The sequence below is a fragment of the Quercus suber genome, unplaced genomic scaffold (genome assembly GCF_002906115.3).
Source record: "Quercus suber isolate HL8 unplaced genomic scaffold, Cork oak 2.0 scaffold_3B, whole genome shotgun sequence".
Taxonomy (NCBI): domain Eukaryota; kingdom Viridiplantae; phylum Streptophyta; class Magnoliopsida; order Fagales; family Fagaceae; genus Quercus; species Quercus suber.
The window spans coordinates 2582958-2610203 of NW_027071805.1; the positions used below are offsets into that span (position 1 = coordinate 2582958).

Sequence of the window (27246 nt, forward strand, 5' to 3'; positions counted from 1 at the left end):
TCTTCAGAGTTGACCGATTGATTTCGAAGAAGATGATGAAATTCTCTATGCAATCCAAAAAAGCCCTCTTCTTTTTCAAAACCTAAAACCATTATCAAACCTTCCAAAGATAGAAAATAGAAAATAGCTTTACATCATCATTGGTATGGGTGTGATTTTTGGAATGGTTATTATAGCTCAAGTAACCAAAATTTTCAAGGTAGGCTTTGAGGTTATGGTAGGCTTTGAGGTTATGGATGCCTTTGACCTTTTCTCCCTTGTGACATCCTTGAAGATGTTTGAGAAACTCAAAGGGTGATAATTTCTTGTTGTGGGAGTTTCGTGAAGTTGCATGAGAATGGAAAGGAAGGAGGAGAAGGAGGAGAGTGAACGAAAACGGAGAAAAAGCTTTATTATAGGCCATAGCTAAGGGTACGTTTGACAGATTGTAATAGGCACTATAATGTAATAGTTTTTTCTTTTGAGAGTTTCAACCTATGGCATCCGCTCTTGATGATAACTCTTTATCATCAGACCAAAACACCAATCAGTTTTTAGTGTAGGCGGAGATTGAACTCCAGATCTCTTATACAACTATCAAAGACTTTATCAGTTAAGTTAATTGGAACTCACGCTATAATGTAATAGTTATACCTATGGTTTAACTATTCAATAGTTTGGTTATGTTTATATTACATGGAATAGTCATTCCTTATGAATAATCATTGTTTAAAATAAGGAATAATTATTCATATCTAAAAGCGTTGTAATAACTATTCCTTAGTAGGTGTATTAATTTCTAAAATTAATATATTACTAAATAAACAAACTTTCCATATGCACATAACAATTATGAAAATAAAAAATCATAAAAAATAACTAATCTATCTTTCAAATTTCAAAAATATTATTTCTTAGGAAATATAATTACATGCGTAAGATATTTCCTAAAATACATCTTAAGTTTGATTTAAAATGCTCTCATTCCATTATCTTTAGGGTTCTATTATTGTGTTATCACCAAATAAATGAATAGTAATAAGTATTACATTACATCATTTTTTATTTCTTATAATACTTATTCTTATTTCTATGTAATTACCGTTACTGTCTACCAAACGTGCTCAAAGAAAGTTAGAAGTTAAGCCAGAAATTGGTATTGCAAAAGTGTTATAGTTTGGTTGCTATTTATAGATTATCAAGTAGAATCCATAACTGTATGTGATCATGTGAAAGCAGGTTGATTATTCTTATGCAAAGTCAGTCTTATATTAATTAGTATGACTTGCTAAAATTTAAGATTGAAAGACTTCCAATTCTTCGGTCAAACTTTCAGAGTATATAAAAATTATAAAAGGAGACCAGTTCTCTAATATTTGGGTCTTAACGAATACCCTTGGACCGGACTCGGTGCCGTACAGTACATTTTTGGACAAAATATGATTAGCGTAAACTGTGGGTTCAATATGCAGCGCAGTTGACTATGGGAAAACTTTCTTAAAATTCCGTTGTTTTTTTCTTATTATTATATATTTTTTCTTCTTTACAAAATTATAGTTATATTGACAGGAAGTTGCTACAAGAAACTAAAAACAAATTGGAAAACTAGAGCTGTATTATTGTAATCTAACTTTATACTATGACTGAGCACTAATTTCTCTTCTTAAGTTTTAGACAGACCAGTGACGCTTTAATGAATATAATAAAAAGAGAACTTCATATATTAATAAAAAAGCACGCAAATACATAAAGTGTTGCAATTTCCTTTTATGAATTTTCTTATTTTGAAATCATTGTCTCATTATCAATGTTGCAAGTTACATCACTTTCAGAATTTTAGGGTCCGTTTGGTTCCCGTAAAATATTTTCCGGAAAATACCTATTTTCCGGAAATGCTATTTTCCGGAAAAGGAAAATATTTTCATGTGTTTGGTTGTATTATGAAAATTGTTGTGGAAAATATTTTCATGTGTTTGGTTCTATTAGGAAAATACTATTTTCCTACATTTTTTTCACATTTTCTCAGCATCCAAACAAATTTTATTACAAAAAATTTCAACATCACAGCCAATTCAACAACAAATTCCGGCAGCAAATTCCGGCAACAACAACACAACAACAACAACAACAATCAAACTTTAAAAAAACAAAACTGAAATGGGTCTGGGTCTGGGCCTCGGCGATGGGTCGACGACGAGATGTGGGTCGAAGGTCTGGGTTGTCGAAGGTTTGGGTCGAAGGTCTGGGTTGTCGGTCGAAGGTCGAAGGCGATGGATCGAACATCTGGGTCGAACGCCTGGTTTTGGGTCGAATGCTTTGGGCTTTGGGTTCATGGGTCGCCGGCTCTGGTTCGAAGATCGGTGGGTCGTGGCGATCGTGAAGATGGATTCGCCGGCGAATTCACACCGGCGATCTGGGCTCTCTCTCTTCGATCTGGGCTCTCCGTTTCTTCCTTCCTCTCTCTCTCTCTCTCTTTTTCCGGAAGTACTTTGAAGTGAAAATAGGTAGTGAAAATCATTTCCGTTGTGTAAGGGAAAATTGGAAGTGATTTTCCAGAAAATTCTATTTTCCGTAACAGCCAAACACGCGGAAAATGTGGAAAACGATTTCCTGAAATTGTTTTCACCCAATTCAAATGCAGCCTTAGTTAAATAAAAATTTTCTTGGGCCTTTTCTTTTTGTTTGTAAAGACTTTATATGTTGTTATGGGGACCAAATTTTAAGGACAAAGCTTTGCTACAACTTTGGTTCCCTTAACAATATATAAGGTCCCCTTAACAATATATTTTGAAAATCTAATTAACTTTGCTACAACTACAACACATACTAAACAAATTAAAATAACTACATATTTTGAAAATCTAACCATTGAATTGCATGTTCTTTATGTTCACACATGTCAAATATCATGCCAATCGGATGTTATTTACTATTCGATTCATAAACTTATTTTTATGTATAATTTTAGACTCCAAATACTCAAAATTTAAATATTTGATGGATGACATAGCTATTAGTTTTTTATTTTCTTGAAATTTTGCTAGTATGGAGGATTAAGAAAAGAAATGTAATCCAATAGTAGATTTAAAAAAAAAAATTTCATATCCAATAAAAAATATATACTGACTAGAGTTGCAACCTTAGTCCTTAGATTACAAGGTTACAATCAAGTTTGTTTTGTCTAAAGTTTAATTATGTTAGGCCTAAAAAAATTTTTGATGGTCACAAATTTTTTTAAGAATAAAAAAATCATAAAATTTTTAAAACTTCTATATAATAATGATTCTTTTTCCAAATCAGTGTGGTCTTGTGACAACCTTGGTCACAATGTGGAGTTGCTCTTCAGACAACCTAACAATCAAGAATGTAGTGAAAATACGGTTTAAACCAAGAAATTTGCTACCCAAAAGAAGAATTGAAAAAAAAAAAAAAAGAAAAAGAAAAAGAAAAAGGTACTAAATCATTTTAAAGAAAATTCTATTTTCTTCAATCTGAGCTCGAACTTATTTCGAAGGAACAATAAGATATTAGTCAAATTGTGGTCAAGCCTAGGTTGGCAATAGTCAAATTTGGTCCAAGTTGGTAAAATCATTTAAAAATATTATTAGGCCACCGGCCAACTCCTAGGTTGATATAAAAAGGTAGAAAATTAGTATTTTGGTGAAACATTGCACTTATTAGGCCACCGGCCAACTTGGTTAAAGTTTGGTTGACTAGTAGCATTTTAGTTATTTCAACTTGTAGACCAAAAATTTAAATGATCTGACGTCTAAATGAGATATATTTATTTATTCTTGTAAAGTTGTGATTTATAACTATGTTTTATGTTGACTTTATTCTATGATAAAAAGTGTTGTAATTGCTTTAATTTTGTTCATTGTATTTTGTGGGATTTTATTGTATTGGGTTTAGTATTAAGTTGGTGAAGACTTAGGCTTAAACGAAGATTAGTGCATTTCACAACTAGCTTGCGAGAAGTTCGCAAGAAGGGTCCCCGCAAAAAAGGCATGTGAGAAGCACATGACTAGAAGCTGAAGAGTCATGCCAGGCTGTCAGTTTCACGAGTGTCTTGCGGGTAAAGCTTTCCTGCGAGATAGTCGCGAAACATTATGTCTGGAGGATTTTTAAGTGTTACTTTCTTACCCTTCACCCATACTATATATATCTTCATTATCCATAAATGTAAAGGAGGCCATTCAGAGAGAAAAACCCTAAATAAGTTTTCTATAACACACACACCCATCTTTTTGAGAGAGAGTTACTCATCCTTAGTGAGAAATCATTCTAGTCTCTTCTCCTTCTCTCTCCCATTGTTATACCTTGAGAGGAGATTTGTACCCAAACACAACCCACACATTTTCAGAGTGCAGAGAGTGTTATGGAGCTTGGGAAGTTTTAGAGATTTGCCAAAAGAAGCTGGTGAGGCTTGGCGGATGTAATCGGGTGTATTGTGGGATCCAGAAAGCTAGACAAGACACGGTTCTGAAAAGCCTTATTCGAGTAGGAGTTTGGAGGGCTTAGGTGCATCGAGTAGAGAGTGTTTTGGAGCTTGGGAAGTTTTAGAAATTTGTCAAAAGAAGCTGGTGAGGCTTGGTGGATGCAATTGGGCATATTGTGGGATCCGGAAAGCTAGACAAGACATGGTTCCGAAAAACCTTATTGGTGTAGGAGCTTGGAGGGCTTAGGTGCATTGGGTAGATTCGGCTTGGAGGGTCTCTTGCTATTCGTGTATCCCAACTTATTGTCTAGTGGATCGATTTACCATTTAGAGGGCGGTGGAGAAGTTTTTCGCCGAGTTTTTCGGTTTCCTCTTTGATAGCACATCGCCATGTTATCTTGTGTTTGCATCTCTCTTCCCTTACTCTTGTGCTTTACTTTTATTATTTGTTGTTCATGTTTACGCATTAGAGTAGTATTCATTGTTTGCGCTTCATTTACTCTTGTTTCCGCACTTAGATAAGTTAGAGTAAAAGCAATCTAGTCATTATTTTTAATTGGGGGTCTAAACAAGCTTTTGTGTTTTCACACAAATTCGAGTTTTCAATTCTTGACATTTCCATGGTCCATGGATAAACACATATTTTTTGAGAATTTATGGGGCCAGAGATGTAAATCGAAGGGGAACAAAGTACAAGTGCTATTCTGCGTTCACATAAAATGGTTAGACACATAATCTAAATATTATGTAAAACAAAACATCAAATGGCATCTACATTAATATGCATGAACATGTTCATCTAAATATTAGAATTAACAAACTAATCATAAGTTTGCAATTAAATTCTAGCCCAATCATGCATGGCAATACTCATTTATAAATATCGAAACATGCTCAATACATTAATCAGAAAACATGCATTTATTTAAGCAACTAGGAGCACGAAAACATTGAAAATAAAGATACCCTTGCATATCTTGATTTTGATTATAGGACATTTCTTTATGAATTTTCTAAAGAAATTTGGGACTAGTTTGGGTAATTTTATGGGTTTGTTGCTTGCATTTTTTAGGGGAGTGGTGCTATTTTTTATAGCTATTAAATAACAAACTTTCTCACACTTACCTAAGAAACGGGGCCCATGTGCAAGGTATGTGTGTGCATGCGCTTGGTTTCAATTTTTCAACTATCCCAGTTTGATTTTGTCCATTCTTTTTTACAATTTGGAGGTAATAACTTCGCGTGCTTGATTGGGGAGGCCTTACCAAACTTTGTTTTAGGCTTTTTTTTTTTTGGTATAGGTTGGAAAGCTTGTACAACAGTCTTTATAAAGGTATCAACTTTGTGTAGTTTGGTAAGGTTATTTAGCCAAGAAGTAGGGTGGTTCGCATGGAAATCTTCAAAGTTGGTTTTTTATTGTTCTTGTACAAGCAATATATATAAATAAAGAGATAATCTTGAGATGCCATTTTATTTCTTTTAAGATGTAGATAGTTGCTCCTAGTTTATAAAATTATCAACTTTTTGGATCAACCATGTGTGAGTTGTGACAAATTTGTGCACAAAGAGGGCACCCAACTTGATTTGGACCAAATTTTGTGGGTTTGGCATGATTTTTTCCCCATTTGCAAACATACTTTTAGGCCTTTCTGACCTCTATTTAGCTCAAACAAGGTGTTGTTGGAAAGCTTGTGACATCTTCTTTCTAAAGATACCAACTTTGTAGCCTTTCTTTTCAAATTTTATAAGCCTGAAGTTTGGGAAAGTAGCATTGAACTAAGTTTTTGTCCAAAAATTTCCACTTTGGTATTTTCTTGAAATCTTTTTGTTTGAGTGGAAATTCTGTGATTTGAACTTTCTAAATCAAGTCCCAAGACCTTTTCAATGACTCCTTGCACCAAGCCAAGGTTGTTTGATCATGATTTAATTGAGATTTAACCTCAATTAATCATGATCAAATCTCAATTAAATCATGATCAAGTTTTATGTCACTTTGTCCAAAATTGACCATGTATATGGTTAATTTTCAATACCTTGCTCATTTTGCTTCCAATGTGGGCGTGCAAGTAATCATTAAAAAAAAAAAATACTTAATATTTTATATGGGCATGAATTTTATCCTGATTGAATGATAAATTTTTTTTGTCAATTTTCGGTCAAATTTTGGTTTCCCATGGTTAAACTTAGTGAATGATAGGAAACATGTTGTGGGAGATGTATTTTGGTGTGATGTATAGAATTTGGTGGTCAGATTATTTTTTCTTGTATGTTTGACTATTGGTAAGGTTTGATCAACAAGGGGTATTTTGGCTCTTAATTCTTGAATCTGGTTAATTTGACATTCAATTGGGTCAAATCAACTAATTTTTTTACTCTTTGATTTGAAGGAACACTTTTTTTTTTTAATTTTTATTTTATTTTATGGGCTTAATTAATTGAGAACAAATAAAATGAGGTACCAATAGAGGACACCATATATGGTGCACTAGTGGGTGAGATTTTGGGTCTTGTTTTCATAAGTGGCCTAGATCTAGGTTTATGATCGTTACTCTTGTAAATTTAGGAAATATGTTTCAAGAATCACATTTCCCTATCAGGATGTCTTCCTAGTCTTAGGGTAGTCTATCCCACAAATCTCTTTTGACTCTTTTGTTTTTTCAGTCATTGAGTTCTACATGAGGTTTTCCGTTCACAATGGTTCATTGGATGAGGATCTTAGACAAATACATTTTATCCATAGTATTTTAAAAACTTTATTGTAAGATGACTATTTTAACTATTATCCTTTTTTGAAAGTACCAAATTTATAAGACATCTGTATTGAAAGTCAATCATAAAAGTCCTAAAAAAGTTATTATTTTTGGTTATTATATTTAAAAAGAAATTAAAATGTTTTATTTATCTCAATACAAATTTCCAAGTTGTATAATTCCACGATAGTATAAAAATGAAGCATTATTATTTTACTTTATTTTTATGATTTGATAATTGGGATTGAAGGATTTGAACATTGTTCATCTTTGATGTAAACATTAAAAGACCTCAGTTGAAATACAAAACTTTAAAAAATGAAATAGTATTATTACAATATGAAGTGAATTACAATCAAGCGTCACTTTCAACCATGAGTAGGTTAAAACTTTACTTTCTCTCTTCATGTTTCATAGTCGTAGTGCCATGTATTTGCACTATACTTTATTCTCTACCCGCTAATAATTGCATTTTGCAAATCCTTGAACACTTAAAAATTATATAAGGCTTTAATGCCATCAATATCGTCCCTATGCAAACCTTGGTCACCCCTGAACGTATGGCAGGCCACATGATGGCCCTTCAACTTCGCTATGCCCTAACCCAAGAAGGTGCCCAATTTCATGCAAGGCAATGTCTCCAAGTCATATGAACCTGGGACTGCTCCCACACTCCATTTTTCATCTGCATCATAATGAAATCGCCCATTAGTCGGTGCAAAAGCATGGGCTAGGGTTCCACCAGCTCCATCAAAAGGGGCCCCATCTCCATGGTCCCCCTATGGAAACCAATTTTGAGATCTGCATTTGTTTGATCTTGAGCCCTTGTGAACTTGAAGTGTGTGTTTGCAGCCCACGTTTCAAAAGCTTTTGCGATGGGACTTATTGCTTTAGTTGGGGTGCCAGGGAGAAATCCATAGGTGAGATGGTACTTAGAAGTTGGCCACTTGGGATTTCCTTGGAAAAAAGAATAGTGAGAGACAGTATGAAAAGAGCCATGGCGGTGGTGATGTTTCTTCTTGCCTGAGCGCATCCAATTTGTACCATTGGTGATTCTGCCACCCCACAACGGGCACATCATTGTTGATACTGTGTTGGCATCCATTGACCCTGTGGCGTTGAGATGGTAATTAAGTGGTAAGTTTTAATGGCGGATTCCAAGAGTTCATCAAAATCATCATCATTGGTATGAGTTTGATTTTGAGAATGGTTATAGCTCAAATAACCAAATTTCTCAAGGTAGGCTTTGAGGTTATGGATGCCTTGACCTTTTCTCCCTTGTGACATCCTTGAAGATGTTTGAGAAACTCAAACGGTGATAATTTTTTGTCATGGATGTTTCTTGAAGTTGCATGGGAATGGTGAGAAAGAAGAAGAAGAAGGAGGAGAGTGAATGAAAACAGAGAAAAAACTTTATAAGACATTGCTGAGAAAGTTTGAAATTAAGCTAGAAGCTAGAACTATATGGTGCAAAAGTGTTATAATTTGGTTGCTATTTATAGATTATTAGGTAGAAGGGGCAAATTGATAAATCTTTTGCCAAGTCAGTCGTATGTACATGACTTTTACTAGCAAAATGAAAGACTTCATAGAAGTAATGCTATAGACCAATTAATTAAAGACCATTTCAATGAGCATTTTTTTTTTTTGGGTGAGAAACAAGGAGCATTGGAATATTAAAAGTACACCAATTCTTTATATTGGGTCTTAACAAATACTCTTGGACTGGCCTCGATCGGTCCAACACATTAGTCTCCAAACTTATAATTTGGGATAAAATGATTATCGGAAATTGCGGGTTTGGGAGGGCAGACATTCTAGAAATTCTAGAAAATCATATATGAAAATCATGACAGAAGGGATCATTTTTTTTTAATAATTTTAAATTATTTAATACACGTGACGTGAATGGTCTATATTGACGGCCCGTAATAGCCCAATTTATAATACACTTAGGTATATTACTGCTACATAGGAAAACTTTGAATATGATGTGATATTATGAGTTTGGCTAAAATACACTTTACATCCTTTGAGTTTAGACTCGATTCTTCATCTGTGCATCAACTTTCAAAACTTATAATTTACACTATTAATTTCCAAAACTTGCATCTTACCTCCTTTATAATTATGACAATGTCAATTTTTTGTTCAAAACAACATTTTTGGATAAGCAAATGACAATAGGTGATAGTCGAGGGGGTGAATTATATGTTTTGAAAGTTGAATAACTGATTTATAAGAAACCCAAATAGAAGTGTAATGCGAGTGTATTTTTACTATTAATCTTCCCTCAAAACAAAATATATATATATTTATTTATTTTGGTTATCTCTCTCCTCTCTCTTTTATATCTAGATTTGAAATTTATAAATTAAAAAATTTACAAATAAATAAATATACGTACAATATTATATCTCTCTCTCCAACCCACCCCCCCCCCCCCAAAAAAAAAAAAAAAAAACTCTTCTACTACCCTTGCTAAGAAAGGAGAAGAAAAATTGTTTGTTAGTTTAGATCTCTTTGAAACAGATTGTTTAACCTAATGAATTAGCCAAATAGTTACTTAGGTTACTTATGAGATCTAGGTTAAACAGTAGTATATCATATCATGCAGTGTGGGAAAATAAATAAGACAATGATATGATTATCCAAGTAAACCAATAAAACCAATCCATTTCAAGGTAAAAACCTGGGGAGGATTTGACCTAATTGTCCTCAAGGTAAATAAATCTACTAGAAAGAATTTAAGTTTACAAAAGATTTAACTCCTAAACCTAATGCTTCCTCTAGTAGAATTTACTAACACGACCACGTGCAACTTCGACTCCACGGACACTTCTCTCTTGGATTTGCTAAATGCAAGCTCCCATACTTATGACTTTGAGATCCCACTCAAAGGTTTCAAATCACCAGTTGTTGTTAATCTTGTAGCAGCAACTTGATTCCACTAGTTTTTCATTGTAGATCTCTTGATCTGCAGAAGCTTGTTGAGTTAGAAGGTACAGAACCATTCAGATCCCACAGGAGTAACTCACAAGACTTTCAAGAACCTCCAAAATGTAGTTAGGATTATCCTTTTATACCAAGAAGTGTTTCCCTTAAAACCCGAAACATTTTTGAAGAGTTTGGATTAAAATAGAATTTTGCAGAAAAAATCCTTACAACAATTTTCAATCAGTTGAACCTCACTGAAAATAACTTCTCTTTTTTGCAGCTTGTAAGTTCTTGAATCTTGATTTGTACTATCATGAGCAATGTCTAATACATAATCTAGACATGTTTTGATCTCAGTTTGCCAACATACATAAAAATAGAAATCTAAATATTTAATCCTAAACATTTAGAACCTAACAAAAATAATTGCAAGAATGCAAGGTGAGTTTACCACTTTGATTATCTCTTTTTAATTGTAGAAGTTCTAAAAGAAAAGTGTTCTTCCTATTATAACAAGCACTACAAAAAATTGGTTCTATAGCCTTTTTAATTTTTTTTTATTTTAAAATTTCAACAATTTTAAAAACCACCACTAAGGAGACCTAATACAGCCTTTTACTGTTACAATAGGTTGACCTATTACAGCGCTTTAAAAACGCTGCTATATGTCTAGTTTTTTGTAGTGAAGCATTTCATATAATTGATTCTAAGAAGGTGTGCCTAGCTCATAGAAGAAGGATATGAAGCACCCCTAAAACTTGGAAAATTATTAGGTACTCTCGGAGTACCATAAATGCATAGTCCTCCATCTCATGTAAGATAAGGGAGTACGCATTTATGGTACTCCAGGAGTACACAGTAATTTTCCTTAAACTTTGTCTTGTTTTAGGAATTGAATCAATTAATTTTTCTTTTGGAGAATGAATTGAATCAATTAATATGATAAATGAGAGTTGAGAATAACACTAGGAGTCTCTTATAAATGCCAGTCTATTGCCTATTCAAAGTCATACAGGATATAGCCATAACCAACAACTCAAAAGGAAAATCAAGGGTTTTTGTTTTTTGAGAAACAAAAGGAATGAAGATGCTTTCACAAGATAAGAGCACGTCGCATAATATATTCTCATTCGTATGGTCTATAAATGGCACACAAACTTTTAGACTTCTACACCGTCCAACGACTGCTTAATTTCAAATTTCCGTAACCTTGGCTTCAAAGTTCAGAAGCTTTTTTTACCTCACTTGGTAGACTAAACACAATTTGAGGCTAAGTCGAAAACTTTTGATGGGCTTTTATGTATTTAAATATCAATTATTAATAATTAATTTCTTAAGAATTAATTTAATTGTTCCTACTACAGTCCTCCGCTCTACCAACTGAGCTAAGGTTGAACTTTGTGAGAGAATGTAACTAAGTAGGCATGTTTAGTTAGTGGTTAGTTTTTTTCTAAACAAAAAATTAATTATAATTAATTATTTAAAATCATTTATTTCTTAATTTTTAATATGACTAATTTACTTGACTGATGCTAACTAGAGATACTACAAATTTTACTGTATATGCCTTACGAACTAGTGTGTTAATATTCTATAGTAATATTTGTAATAGTTTTAGCATTTTTTATTTACTTAGGGGTGATTTGGTTGGATTTAATTTAATTTATAATTTTTTTTTTGTTGGAGAATACTAACGCTATTATAAATTTTACTATAAAAAAATTACAAACTGATGTGACAAAAGATATGATTTGTGACACTTTAATAAGATAATAATTAAATAAGTCTTTGAATTATTTCTTATGTTGGATAACATAACAATTTGTAAGACTTATATAATAAAATTTGAAATACTTCTAGAATCAATTATTTTTTTGGACTTTCTTAAAAGTTTAGGAAAAATATATACAACTTACATCATTTTTCCTGTATTATTATATACTTTCTGTGGGATAATAGCTAATTGAATGCTCATGTGAATTTGTGTTGGCCATTTGTCATATCCTTTTTATGTTTTAGAGCGAAAATAGTGTCAAAGAGTTTGATAATAACTAAAATTCACTGGGTAACAAGTACCTGACTCGGTAGTATCGGGTTTTACCTAGTTTGTCATGGGTAAAGAGAACCGGGATGGATTGTTGCCTGAATCCAAAATTCTTAGGTCGGGTTGGGATATTTCCCCAAATCCGATCCATACTTAAAAAAATATTAATCAATTAATTAAAAAAAAATCCCTTAGCCATCTAATAAGGGGTTATAGGCCACTCTCTTAGTGTTTTTATTTTTTATTTTATTTTTTTATTTTTTTTCAGCGGAGAGGTTTTGAACATTGGGAAAATGAAATTTTCTTAAGTCATAGTTTTAAAATGAAACAATGAATCAGCTGGCTTCAGTCTGAAAAGAACAGTATAAGTTGTGGGATCTTGATATTGGAAACAATGACACAATTAAGCATGGTGGATGTCCAGGAAGCTATAGAGCAACTTTAAGTCTTTAACATAGGCAAAAAGTAGTTACAAAGTCGATTATATTGATATAGATATGGGTCATTATTTTCATTGCATAGCCGCACGGACAGTCAATTCCTACTCGAACTTCCAGCAGACACTAGCTGATCCAATGTTGCTAACATCAATTTTGTGTATGAATATTTGAGGAGGCTCTTCTCTGCTGCAGGCAAAGTACACATGGACATATTAATCGCTTGAGGCTAATCACAAGAACAATCTTAATTTTTATTTTTCATGTTGGTTATTTTTGCAGTTACTTCAATATACCGTCAATTAAATTATGAAGCCATGCAATATGCACTAGTAAGGCTCCTTGAATGGTCACATACCCAAGGATCAAATAATCTGATTGGAATAATAGAGAATGATGGGACCAACGAACTTTCTTGCCCAGACGCTTCATCAAGTACATTCGTCCACCTTGCCAGACATGGACGAAAGTAGGGAGTCATTAATAAGAAGTTTCAATGCTCGGAAAGTTACTAATTAGTTGTCAAAACTGTTGGAAGTTCATCAAAATCCGCATTAATAGCCCTGAGGCGTTACAGAAAGAGCACTAAAGCCACAATTAAGGCCCCAACGGCTAGAAATTATGAAGCTATATATACACACTCAACAGAACCAGATAGGAGATACACACACCCAAAATACATAAGTAGAGGTATTTCTGATATTCTAAGCTTTCTTTTTCCTAAAAGCTTCTGTATATTGACTTTGGCATTGGAGGGTTGTGGCAGCACCACATCAGTGACCACTGGAAAGCCTTACACTACATTTACAAGTACAGTGAGAGGATTCAACTCCATCTGATGACTACTGAGATTTTCACATCATCAGTTTGGCGCCATTGTGGGAACAACATTTTGGCACTTAGGTTCGAAAGTGTAGTTCCATCAATTCCCAAATTTAGATGGAGTCCAACCAAGATTCTGCAGCATTAGCCCTGCAAATCCAAACACTTACAGCTAGTTAGAGGAACTCACAGACAGAACAGGAGATGACCTTGCTTCAACAAGAGGAGAACCATCTAAGACCAATCAAGGAGGACGATGGAGATACTCATAGAAGGAGTGACAGTGAAGACTAGCCACTCTAGAAGGACCAAGCTGGATCTTCTCCAGGAAATGAGAAAGAGATGGATGAGCTAAGGAACGCATTAAAGGAAAAACGGACCAAAGCCTGGATAGAATGGTCAAGAGATGGATTCCTTTCACAGCGAAGTCTTGGAATGCCAGTGCCGTCAAAATTTTCCTACCTCAGCGAGCTGAAAGACCCCCTGGATCACCTAACATTTCAAGATGACCCTAGGCCTTCAACAGCCTCCCAACGAAATAATGTGCTATTCATTCCCACCACTCTCAAAGGAGTTGCAAGGGAGTGATTCAGAAGTTACCAACATTGTCCATGATAGCTTCGAGCAGTTGGGCAATTCCTTCTTATGCCACTTCGTCGGGGGACAACGCCCAAGGAGGCCAACAGACAACTTACTTACCATCAGACAAGGAGAAAAGGAGACCCTAAGGTTGTAGTGAAGGTTTCACTCAAGAAACTTTAGAGGTCCACGAAACTAATGACAAGTGCAGCTAACAACCTTTAAAGCTGGATTGAAATCCAGAGAGTTCGTGGTCTCACTCGTGAAGAATCCCCAAAGACGATGGCAGAGATGCTCTAAGGTCAGAAGTACATGAATGCAGAAGATGCCTTAGCAGCGATAAAGGACGTAAAGAAGCCAATGAAAAGGGAAGGAAGGAAGATGATCGGAGAGGACAAAAAAGGGAGCGTTTAGATCGTCAAAATAGTGAAGCACAGCTCCTTGGATGGTAAAATTCACTCCTTTAGTTATGCATGTTGACAAAATTTTGGCGCAGATGAAAGAGAGCACTACCTAAATGGCTAAGGCCATTACATTTGTCACCCAATGTACGTGACAAGAAGAAATATTACTGTTTCATAAGGATCAAGCCACTACGCAGAAGATTGTAGACCTGAAGGAGCAGATAAAGGAACTCATACAAAAAGGGAAATTGCAAAGGTTTGTAAAGAAGGGAGAACCTAATAGGTCCAAGGATGATAATAGGGACAAGCATGAAACCTCACCAAGGGACGAAGACCACGCATCCCAAGTCCATCAAGTGTGATCGGGGAGATAAAGAAATCACAGGTGGGCCACTTAGGTGGGTCTTCAGATCCCTCAAGAAGTCATATAGAGGCAGGTAAAAGCATTTATAGGATACCACCCTTGAAGCAAAGAGAATGGACAGGGACATGTTTTTCCAGAAGAAGACACTAGAGGAGTGAAGCAACTATAGACGGTCATAATGCTCAGATAGAAAGGTTCAATACCAGGAGAATCCTTGTGGACAATGACAGCTCGCAGACACCATTTACCTTTCCGCTTTTCAAAGCTAAAGTTAGATATAGGAAGGCTGCGCCCTTTTGAGTCCCCTCTCGTCGCTTCAGTGGGGACAGGGTGTATCCAAAGGCATAGTAACGTTAGGTATAGTGGGTCTTATTCGCAAGCTAACTTTAGTTAGACTTCCTAGTGGTATATTGTCCCTCTTCATACAATGTAATCATTGGGAGGCCTACACTCAATGGTTGAAGGCAGCCAGCCATTATTGCTTGAAGGTAAAATTTCCAACGAAAAATGTGTAGATAAATAAAAGGAGATCAAGTACTGGCTAGGAGTGCTACCAAGCAATGTTGGCGCAAAGAGAACCATACATGGATGATCGAGGAAAAAGAAGAGGAAAAGGTGGAAGCCCTAGAAACTTGGACTTGTAGACGGAGAGCCAACAAAGACTACAAGAGTAGGGACGACCATGAGTACAGACATGAGAAAGAAATTAGTCAATTCCTTAGGGAGAACCTGGACATCTTCGACTGGAGCCAAGGACATGCTAGGCATCAACAGAGATCATCCAACATAGGTTAAATGTTAACCTTGAGAAAAAGTCCATCTAGCAGAGACGACGAATGTTTGCTCCGAACGAAACCAGGCGATCATGGACGAAGTAAATAAACTACTAGCTTGGGCTTCATCCGTAAGGTCTATACCGGACTGTTTGGCCAAGTTTCCTTGTAAAGAAGGAAAATAGGAAATGGAGGATGCGTGTGGACTTCAAGACTTGAATAAGGCCTGCCTAAAGGACAGCTTCCCCTCCGAGGATAGATCAGTTGGTGTATTCCAAGTAGGACATAAGCTCCTGAATTTTATGGACACATTCTCGGGGTACAACTAGATAAAAATGGAGAGGAAGACAAGAGAAAATTGCCTTCATCATGAGCAAGGGCTTTACTGCTACAATATGATGCCTTTCGGGTTGAAAAATGCAAGAGTAACCTACCAGAAGTTAGTAAACAAAATGTTCAATAAAGATCGGAGGAACAGGAAGTGATAGACGACATGCTCGTAAGAGTAAAGAAGAGTCTGCTCACCTGAAGACTTCAAGAGAGTTCATAACTCTCAAAAAATATCAGATGAAGTTAAACTCTAGCAGTACGCCTTTAGGGTGGGTCAGGGAAGTTTTTAGGTTCATGGTGTCCTAGAGAGGAATAGAAGCAAACCCAGAGAAGGAATTCTACCCCTAAAATCAAAATTAGTTGTTGAAACATGCAGAGCAACTTACACCCTTCTCAAAAAAGCTCATAAAGTTGTGATAATATAACTCTAGACCTAGTTTTATTCTCTGTGAGGCAATAGTATTTATGCACTAAAAGCACTCTCTTTTAAGCTAGTAACTACGTAGTCAAGGATGTTAATCTCAATCATGAGTTGAGATCTATATAGTGGTCCCTTAATGTCAAGATTCTCTCTATCAAGTCATGAGTTTGAGTTTGACTCTTCCTACTCGCATCCTGGAGTTATTTTAGGCTTATCCTGATGTGTGTAATATATATATATATATATATATTAATATTTGTAGTAAAGTGTTAATTTGCATGTTTCAATAACTAATGTATAAGCTTAGTGTCATTGAGATGAATGAATCAACTGGATGTACTTCTGAATTCAGTGTCATTCTAATAAATGATATTCATCTTTGTTGTCTTCCGTTCTCATTTTCATGCTCGCTTTTCTTGATCTTGATCTGTTTTTTTTTCATTTTGATAAAATATTTTACGTAAAAATTCTTCAGATCATCCGAAGATAATATTACAAACACCAGTAGGCAAAACAGGGTGGATCCTAGCTCTTATGCTACGTTTGATTGGAGTGAAAGGATAAGGATGAAAAAGGAAGGAGAGAAAATAGGTGTTTTCTACCGTTTGGTTAAGAAGAGAATCAAAAATTTTTTTTTTTTTTGGGGTGTTTGGTTGTGTTTATAAAAATGCTTTAAAAATCATTTTCGGGAGTTTGGCACAACCTACTTTTTTTATAAATAAAAAAATTTATTAAGAGAAACCTCTAAGTCTAACAATGAGACATTGACAGCGGAAAAAATGAACCCCAACGCCAACAACCAACATGCACCCCCTACATCAACCGCCAAGCCATTGCACTTAGGGATGGTAATTTTTCTCTGCCCCACATTATCCCGCTTCGCCCCATGTAGGTTTCTCCACCCGCAAAGGTGGTGGAGTAGGAATGGGAATGGGGCAAGATTTTTTCTCTACACTTTGGGGTAAGGCGAGAATGCATGGGTTACTTTTTAGCATCACCCTATTCCGCTCTTTTAGTGTTAAAGATTTAGTTTGTATTTCTAAGTTTTAAATGCATGAATATTAAGATTTTTTGGTTTATTATGATTTTGTATTTTTAAAGACTTTGGATAATATTATTTAGTTCTTGCTAAAAATTAGTTTGATTTTATATAATAAATTTAATTGTAATTTCAAATATATTTATATTAATGAAACAATTTTTATTAAAAAAATCATAGTAAGTGTGGGGTAGGCTGTGAGTTGTGTGGCAAATTAACACGAAGTAGAATTTTGCAAGACAAAGATAGAGTAAGGTAGTTTGTCCCACCATGCAGGGCGGGTGAAATCCTCGTCTTTTGGCCCTACCTTGCCCCATTGGCATCCTTGCACCTCCCCAAGCAACTAGCGTCAACTGCAAGCCCAACGTGCAGTTGATCTCAGGTTTCGTGGCCTGGGCCATCACACTAACAGCCACTACTCACCACTACCAATGACCTTGTGTTTCTCAAATAAATTGAAAAGATAAAAGGGAGGGGGGAGGGGTGTTCATGTGCAAGAAAGAGGGAAGGGAGTAATTTGGTTGTAAAACATTTTCGAAACTTTTAGATTGTGTTTTCTTTGTTAATCGAACGTATTTTCAGTTTGGACAAGATCTTACAACCAAAAAAATGCCCGAAAATTGTAAAACAATGTTTACAATGAAACAAATGGAGACAATAATAATAATTGAACATGAATGTTAGTCGGTGAAATGTTAGGTTATTTTTGTTTTGTGCTAAAGAAGGCATGATTGAGTTTGATTTGTTGTTACGAAAGGAATGATGACCTATGAAGTTGCTAAATTTGAGAACTCAGGAGAATGAACATTGTGATGTGAGAATTAAATGAATATTTGAAGTCCTAAGTATAAGCTTCTGTCCAGCGATGTTAGTCTTCCTTAGGTACTTCACTTCTCTGCACAGCACACCTAACACGGTCTCTTGTGCTTGTAAATACTCCAAACCCATTTGCAAGATTTCCCAGTTCCCATCGAGCCAAAATAGGTGAAGAAAATAAAACTAGAAAGTCTTAAGCCATAACTCACACACTTTTCCCTTTGGATTTTGGATTTTCATGCAGACTTCAACCCCATGTCGAAAACAATTTTGGGCCTAACCCCAATGCAAGCAGCAGCTTAGTGAAGAAAAGTACGTACGAGCTTTGGGATTTCATATCCGTTTTGCTTCATTGTTTCGTCTAGTAAAGGAGGCCTTGATTTCATCTTGTCTATTTACGTACGAATGTAATTTTTGTGCTCGATCAATCATAAACTACTCGACATTCCACACACTAAAGATAATGCGAGGTAGAACCCATTTCGTCTATTCTGTTCTCGAGTAACCTGGCCATTGGTATTTTTGTGGTCTGAATTTGTGATATATATTTTGCTGATAAACAGAAATGGGCTGTAAAAAAAATTGGCCCCAAACAATATGTACTTCCTTTATTCGGGTGGAGAGATTTGTATACCCACCCTTGACTTGAGAAAGGAATTAATAGTAGAGTTAACAACATTGACATGACTAAATTAAATAGAGCTAAAAATAGCAGCACATACCTGGATTGAACTTCTGCTGCGTAAAGATAGCTAAACCAATAATATTTCATCTAGGCTAGGGCTGGCATACTAGAATTATTAGTAGTCGTTAAATAGAAATTCCGACATCTTTTTTTCTCCTATTGAAATACTGTCTCATTATTATAAGAATATGACAATTTTAACTTTGACTGATTCTGTTCAGCAATTAGTCTCTTACTGGTCTGAACTTCAAAATATTGGACAAACATGGAAACATGCATCTAGACTAAAGTGTGAAACAGAAAATAGATATTGCAATTTACAAGTGAAAAAGTTTATTATGTCATAAAAATATAAATAAAGCTATTGAGATTTGAGATATCAATTAATTAAGGGAAATATATATGCATCCTTTTTAATTTGAATAGAAGGAGAAAAGAGAGAGAACTAGCTAGCTAACCTGCAAAGCGGCCTTGCGTGAATGTGATAATAGTGGTTCATTATCCATTGAGGAGTCGATCTTACGAGGCCTAAACTAACCCATATGGAGTAGGAACCAAGTGACTAAGTGAGAGACCCCTAGATTTAGTTGAGTCAGATATTTATTATTATTTTTTAAGGGGAGCAAGCTAAATATATCAATAATATTGTTTCCACAAATAACACACATATACATATATGTATTTGTTTCTCAAAAAAAAAAAAATGTATTTATCCTTTAAATTATAATCGCAATTAATATTCTTTAAACATTTTAAAGATTGCATATTACAATAATTTTAGAAAACATAAAATATATACAAATCAATTAATTTTAAATAAATTAAGTAATAAACCTTATTTTTCTTAAAATAAAGAATGTATTATAGGAGCTATCGAAAAGGGGGGAAATGTAATATAAGATAATAAAAAAATGAATATATTTTTTTAAAATTTTTATATATGGATGACAAGTAGAACGTGTCTCAAACTTACAACCATAAAAATCATTGATTTATTTTTCAAAAAAAAAAAAAATCCATGCATTCTTATATTCCTAATTCTCTAAATGCTAAAAATTATAATAAAAAATTAAAAAAAAACGTTTGATTCTGGAAAAGAATAAGAGCTTTTGCTAAATAGATTTACTTATATATTTGTGTAGGGTTAGGATTTGTGGCCCAAGCTCAAAACAATAAATTTGTAGAGTATGGGTGAAAGAGCTAGGTTAAGTATTGGGTTGATAACAATGAATCACAACTTTCAAACAGAAACCAACACGAATTTACACGTAAAACCTGAAAATCCGAGCTATATTATTGTTTATCTGATGAACAAAGGTCTTAGGGCTACAGTCAAGTTCTCTCTTTCTCCCTTTTGTTCTTTTCTCCCCCCTTTTTCGTTAAGAGCCTCCTTCCTTTATATAGCCATCCTTCTCCTCATCTCCATCGTCCACTTGTTCCTCATTCACGAGTTTGCTTGAGCCCATGTCATGTCAAGCATCTTCTTTTAGCTCTTTGTGAGTGGCGGTAGGTTAGAATGCACTGTTCAGGGGTCTTCTCCACATAAATGCGGCCAGAAAAGTTGCTGTAGAGTATTAAATACGGTGGTAGCAGCTTTCCCTTTAGATATTTCTCCATCCTTATCGTTTCCCAGCATATTCAGAGCTTATCTTGATCAGGTGGAGTCCTCGGAAGGTCATTTTGGCCTTTGACACACTCAATTGATTTACAATATTTGCATCAGAGGATTACAACCTCTTCGGACAGGAGATATACTCTTNCAAGACGAGGAAGAAGATTATGAATGGAGGGAATAGAGGTATTAATAAACCAAGACAAGATCTTACTCTGAATACTCTCCCATTCCTCTAGGCGATCTTCATAATCATCTGTTGTAACAGTAGTCGTGGAAGACTCTTCAGCAACTATGACTTTGGACTTAGGGTTTGGTACTGGCTTAGGAATTGAACCAGTCACATATCTCCACAGTTTACGACCCTTGAGAAAAACAGTCATATTCTGAGACCATGCATGATAGCTAGTAGGACCATCCAACATAATGGTGATATGACGTATGATGTCGCGTTCATTTTGTTGAGCCATAATGAAGAAAATGACCAAAAAATGAGATTTAGAGACCTCAAATGCAGAAACGGAGCCCAAAATCGGAATCTACGTGAAAAACTGAGCAAGACAGGTCCTGTTGAAAATTTTTGACCTTGGTCAAAGTCAACGGTCAACGGTCTGGTCAACGGTCAACGGCTGACGCTGACGTGGAATGCTGACGTGGATGCTGACGTGGGATGATGACGTGGCTGAGTGACGTCACCCTAGGGCTGACGTGGCAGTCCGTGAAATGGAGCAGGGCGCGTGAGGCGCGTGGACGACGCGTGGAAAGGAGAGACGGCGCGTGGCAGCGCGTGGCGGCTCGTGCTCGTGAGGCAGAAACTTTTGGCGGCGCGTGGGGGCGCGTGGAAGGCTGTTTCTGGCAGATTTTTGTTGGGTTTTGCTCGGGACTGTCAGATCTATCAATGTATGCCTTTACTTTGGCGGTTTGATCAACAAACTAACGAAATCCGAGTGTTCTAGGGTTGTGGGCGTGACGGCGGTAACTCGCTTCTGACAGTGACTACTGGATGAAGGCGAGGGCAGCGGAAGAACGCCAGAGATGTCCACAGGAACCAAAAAATCAAAGGCAAGGCTCTGATACCATGTTAACAATATAAAGAGAGAGAATGACTGAATAGTCAGTATATTAATATGTGTAAAACAATGTACAAAAGAGAGCCTTTATATAGGCTAGGTATGTGTGCAGTACAAGTAATATAAGTGTAGTACAAGTAATAGACTAGGCTAAGCCCAATGGGCTAATCTATACACTAGGCTAATCTATACACTAACATGTGTAATATATATATATATATATATATATATATTAATATTTGTAGTAAAGTGTTAATTTGCATGTTTCAATAACTAATGTATAAGCTTAGTGTCATTGAGATGAATGAATCAACTGGATGTACTTCTGAATTCAGTGTCATTCTAATAAATGATATTCAACTTTGTTGTCTTCCGTTCTCATTTTCATGCTCGCTTTTCTTGATCTTGATCTGTTTTTTTTTTCATTTTGATAAAATATTTTACGTAAAAATTCTTCAGATCATCCGAAGATAATATTACAAACACCAGTCGGCAAAACAGGGTGGATCCTAGCTCTTATGCTACGTTTGATTGGAGTGAAAGGATAAGGATGAAAAAGGAAGGAGAGAAAATAGGTGTTTTCTACCGTTTGGTTAAGAAGAGAATCATTTTTTTTTTTTGGGGTGTTTGGTTGTGTTTATAAAAATGCTTTAAAAATCATTTTCGGGAGTTTGGCACAACCTACTTTTTTTATAAATAAAAAAATTTATTAAGAGAAACCTCTAAGTCTAACAATGAGATCTGAAAAAGCACAAATGTCAACTGAAGCCCCCATAAAAAAAAAAATAAATAAATAAATAAAAAAAACAAAACAAAACAAAACTCAACCACAAATCACATTGACAGCGGAAAAAATGAACCCCAACGCCAACAACCAACATGCACCCCCTACATCAACCGCCCAGCCATTGCACTTAGGGATGGTAATTTTTCTCTGCCCCACATTATCCCGCTTCGCCCCATGTAGGTTTCTCCACCCGCAAAGGTGGTGGAGTAGGAATGGGAATGGGGCAAGATTTTTTCTCTACACTTTGGGGTAAGGCGAGAATGCATGGGTTACTTTTTAGCATCACCCTATTCCGCTCTTTTAGTGTTAAAGATTTAGTTTGTATTTCTAAGTTTTAAATGCATGAATATTAAGATTTTTTGGTTTATTATGATTTTGTATTTTTAAAGACTTTGGATAATATTATTTAGTTCTTGCTAAAAATTAGTTTGATTTTATATAATAAATTTAATTGTAATTTCAAATATATTTATATTAATGAAACAATTTTTATTAAAAAAATCATAGTAAGTGTGGGGTAGGCTGTGAGTTGTGTGGCAAATTAACACGAAGTAGAATTTTGCAAGACAAAGATAGAGTAAGGTAGTTTGTCCCACCATGCAGGGCGGGTGAAATCCTCGTCTTTTGGCCCTACCTTGCCCCATTGGCATCCTTGCACCTCCCCAAGCAACTAGCGTCAACTGCAAGCCCAACGTGCAGTTGATCTCAGGTTTCGTGGCCTGGGCCATCACACTAACAGCCACTACTCACCACTACCAATGACCTTGTGTTTCTCAAATAAATTGAAAAGATAAAAGGGAGGGGGGAGGGGTGTTCATGTGCAAGAAAGAGGGAAGGGAGTAATTTGGTTGTAAAACATTTTCGAAACTTTTAGATTGTGTTTTCTTTGTTAATCGAACGTATTTTCAGTTTGGACAAGATCTTACAACCAAAAAAATGCCCGAAAATTGTAAAACAATGTTTACAATGAAACAAATGGAGACAGTAATAATAATTGAACATGAATGTTAGTCGGTGAAATGTTAGGTTATTTTTGTTTTGTGCTAAAGAAGGCATGATTGAGTTTGATTTGTTGTTACGAAAGGAATGATGACCTATGAAGTTGCTAAATTTGAGAACTCAGGAGAATGAACATTGTGATGTGAGAATTAAATGAATATTTGAAGTCCTAAGTATAAGCTTCTGTCCAGCGATGTTAGTCTTCCTTAGGTACTTCACTTCTCTGCACAGCACACCTAACACGGTCTCTTGTGCTTGTAAATACTCCAAACCCATTTGCAAGATTTCCCAGTTCCCCATCGAGCCAAAATAGGTGAAGAAAATAAAACTAGAAAGTCTTAAGCCATAACTCACACACTTTTCCCTTTGGATTTTGGATTTTCATGCAGACTTCAACCCCATGTCGAAAACAATTTTGGGCCTAACCCCAATGCAAGCAGCAGCTTAGTGAAGAAAAGTACGTACGAGCTTTGGGATTTCATATCCGTTTTGCTTCATTGTTTCGTCTAGTAAAGGAGGCCTTGATTTCATCTTGTCTATTTACGTACGAATGTAATTTTTGTGCTCGATCAATCATAAACTACTCGACATTCCACACACTAAAGATAATGCGAGGTAGAACCCATTTCGTCTATTCTGTTCTCGAGTAACCTGGCCATTGGTATTTTTGTGGTCTGAATTTGTGATATATATTTTGCTGATAAACAGAAATGGGCTGTAAAAAAAATTGGCCCCAAACAATATGTACTTCCTTTATTCGGGTGGAGAGATTTGTATACCCACCCTTGACTTGAGAAAGGAATTAATAGTAGAGTTAACAACATTGACATGACTAAATTAAATAGAGCTAAAAATAGCAGCACATACCTGGATTGAACTTCTGCTGCGTAAAGATAGCTAAACCAATAATATTTCATCTAGGCTAGGGCTGGCATACTAGAATTATTAGTAGTCGTTAAATAGAAATTCCGACATCTTTTTTTCTCCTATTGAAATACTGTCTCATTATTATAAGAATATGACAATTTTAACTTTGACTGATTCTGTTCAGCAATTAGTCTCTTACTGGTCTGAACTTCAAAATATTGGACAAACATGGAAACATGCATCTAGACTAAAGTGTGAAACAGAAAATAGATATTGCAATTTACAAGTGAAAAAGTTTATTATGTCATAAAAATATAAATAAAGCTATTGAGATTTGAGATATCAATTAATTAAGGGAAATATATATGCATCCTTTTTAATTTGAATAGAAGGAGAAAAGAGAGAGAACTAGCTAGCTAACCTGCAAAGCGGCCTTGCGTGAATGTGATAATAGTGGTTCATTATCCATTGAGGAGTCGATCTTACGAGGCCTAAACTAACCCATATGGAGTAGGAACCAAGTGACTAAGTGAGAGACCCCTAGATTTAGTTGAGTCAGATATTTATTATTATTTTTTAAGGGGAGCAAGCTAAATATATCAATAATATTGTTTCCACAAATAACACACATATACATATATGTATTTGTTTCTCAAAAAAAAAAAAATGTATTTATCCTTTAAATTATAATCGCAATTAATATTCTTTAAACATTTTAAAGATTGCATATTACAATAATTTTAGAAAACATAAAATATATACAAATCAATTAATTTTAAATAAATTAAGTAATAAACCTTATTTTTCTTAAAATAAAGAATGTATTATAGGAGCTATCGAAAAGGGGGGAAATGTAATATAAGATAATAAAAAAATGAATATATTTTTTTAAAATTTTTATATATGGATGACAAGTAGAACGTGTCTCAAACTTACAACCATAAAAATCATTGATTTATTTTTCAAAAAAAAAAAAAATCCATGCATTCTTATATTCCTAATTCTCTAAATGCTAAAAATTATAATAAAAAATTAAAAAAAAACGTTTGATTCTGGAAAAGAATAAGAGCTTTTGCTAAATAGATTTACTTATATATTTGTGTAGGGTTAGGATTTGTGGCCCAAGCTCAAAACAATAAATTTGTAGAGTATGGGTGAAAGAGCTAGGTTAAGTATTGGGTTGATAACAATGAATCACAACTTTCAAACAGAAACCAACACGAATTTACACGTAAAACCTGAAAATCCGAGCTATATTATTGTTTATCTGATGAACAAAGGTCTTAAAATTTCAAAAACAAAAGCAAAACCTCTCATCTCTCTATCTCTCTGCCTCTCCATCTATATTCTTACGGTCTCACCTTTCTTTTCTTCATCTTCATCTTGATTCTTTATCTTTTTCCATCAACTCAGTCAATCAGTCTAGCTTGAAATTTTCTTTGTTGATTCAGCATACTAGTCGGCAGTCACTAGAGGTATTCTTCTTCACTCTTTAGTTCTTCCCCTCTTTCTCTTTGTCTTTCCGAAAATGAAGACCCAAAGTCTTCTATTTATTTAACTTAAATTATATATATATATATATATATATATATATATATATTTAGTTTGTTTCACACTTTCACTGCAGTCTGCACAATAGTTTGATGGGATGGGACACGTTTTCACTTTTTTGCCCTGAGCCCCTGTTTGGACCCTTCTCTGCCATGACAATTGATAGAATGATAGGACACATTTTTTCTTTAAAGCTTAGCCATAGGATGTGGAGTACAGGTTGTCCGGTTACTCACCTTTCTTTTTAATTTTTTTAAAATTTGACACAGTAACACTTTATATATTATTATAAATTATTGTACTAATTAATAGTTTGATGTGTATTATATCAATTCAATTGTATTATAGTGACATTAATTTATTAAACCATGTATTAAATTAATTTTTATTTGTGCAGGTTTAAGTTTTAAAGTGGTCACGATTTTAGAAAAATTGCAATAGCCAAGTTCTATTGTTCTATACTTTAAATTTTATTTTTAGTTAAATTATCATTTTTAATTATAAAATTGTGTTTTATTTATCTGTAAATATTTTCTTATTATAAATGTCTACTAGAAAATATTTATCCGGATATGAAAAACTTCTAAAAAAGAGAAAAATTGAACAACAAATTGAATCTCAAAAAGGATCTATGGATAAATTTGTTACTAGTGTTAAAAAAAAAACACAATAGAAAGTTTGGGTGAAAATATTACAAATGAACAAGAAACTTGTCAAAAAGAGTTGGAAGATAGTGAAATTATACAACAAAAAGAGAATAATGAAAATAGTTCTAATAATGTTGAAACATCTAATGTAACAATAATTGATAATGAAAAACAAAATAATTTAGAAGAAAATGAAAAAATGACTAACCTACTTACTAATAATATCTATGATCCAAGTCAATGGGAAAATATTGATACAAAATTAAGAGATTTATTAGTAGAAAAGGGTCCAATTAGAGAATATGATCTGAATTTTCCTATAGATAAAGATCGTAGACATTTTTCTACTACATTTTATTTTCAAAAGTTATCAAATGGGGATAAATTTGATAGAAGATGGCTAGTGTATTCAAAAGATTTGGATAAAGCATTTTGTTTTTGTTGCAAGTTGTTTAATTCAACAACACATGGTAGTGGTACAAATCAACTTACTAATGAAGGAACTAATGATTGGAGAAATATTAGCAGTAAGATTAAAAATCATGAAACAAGCAAAAAGCATGTTACTAACATGAATGCTTGGATTGATTTAGAAATGATATTATTGAAAAATAAAACAATTGATAAAAATTTCCAAGAACAAGTTAACAAAGAGAAAGATCATTGGAAAAAAGTGTTGTTAAGAATTATTGCTGTGGTAAAAAATCTTGGAAAAAATAATTTGGCCTTTCAAGGAAAAAAATGAAAATATCTATCAAGAAAATAATGGAAATTTTTGAAGTCTAATTGAAATGATTGCAGAATTTGATCCAGTAATGCAAGAACATGTTCGACGTATTCAACATGGTGCAATTCATAATCATTATCTTGGACACAGTATACAAAATGAATTGAT

General features: G+C 34.5%; 1 protein-coding gene across 1 annotated transcript; it reads right to left on the reverse strand.

Moving 5' to 3' along the window:
• Positions 1–7494: 7494 nt before the first annotated feature.
• LOC112039617 (metalloendoproteinase 2-MMP) lies at positions 7495–8983 on the reverse strand. Its single transcript, XM_065770164.1, is given in 8 exon segments — positions 7495–7711; positions 7714–7746; positions 7749–7802; positions 7805–7945; positions 7948–8301; positions 8304–8435; positions 8438–8508; positions 8886–8983. Coding segments are annotated over 8 exon segments (936 nt in total). The 3' UTR covers positions 7495–7658.
• Positions 8984–27246: the final 18263 nt, after the last annotated feature.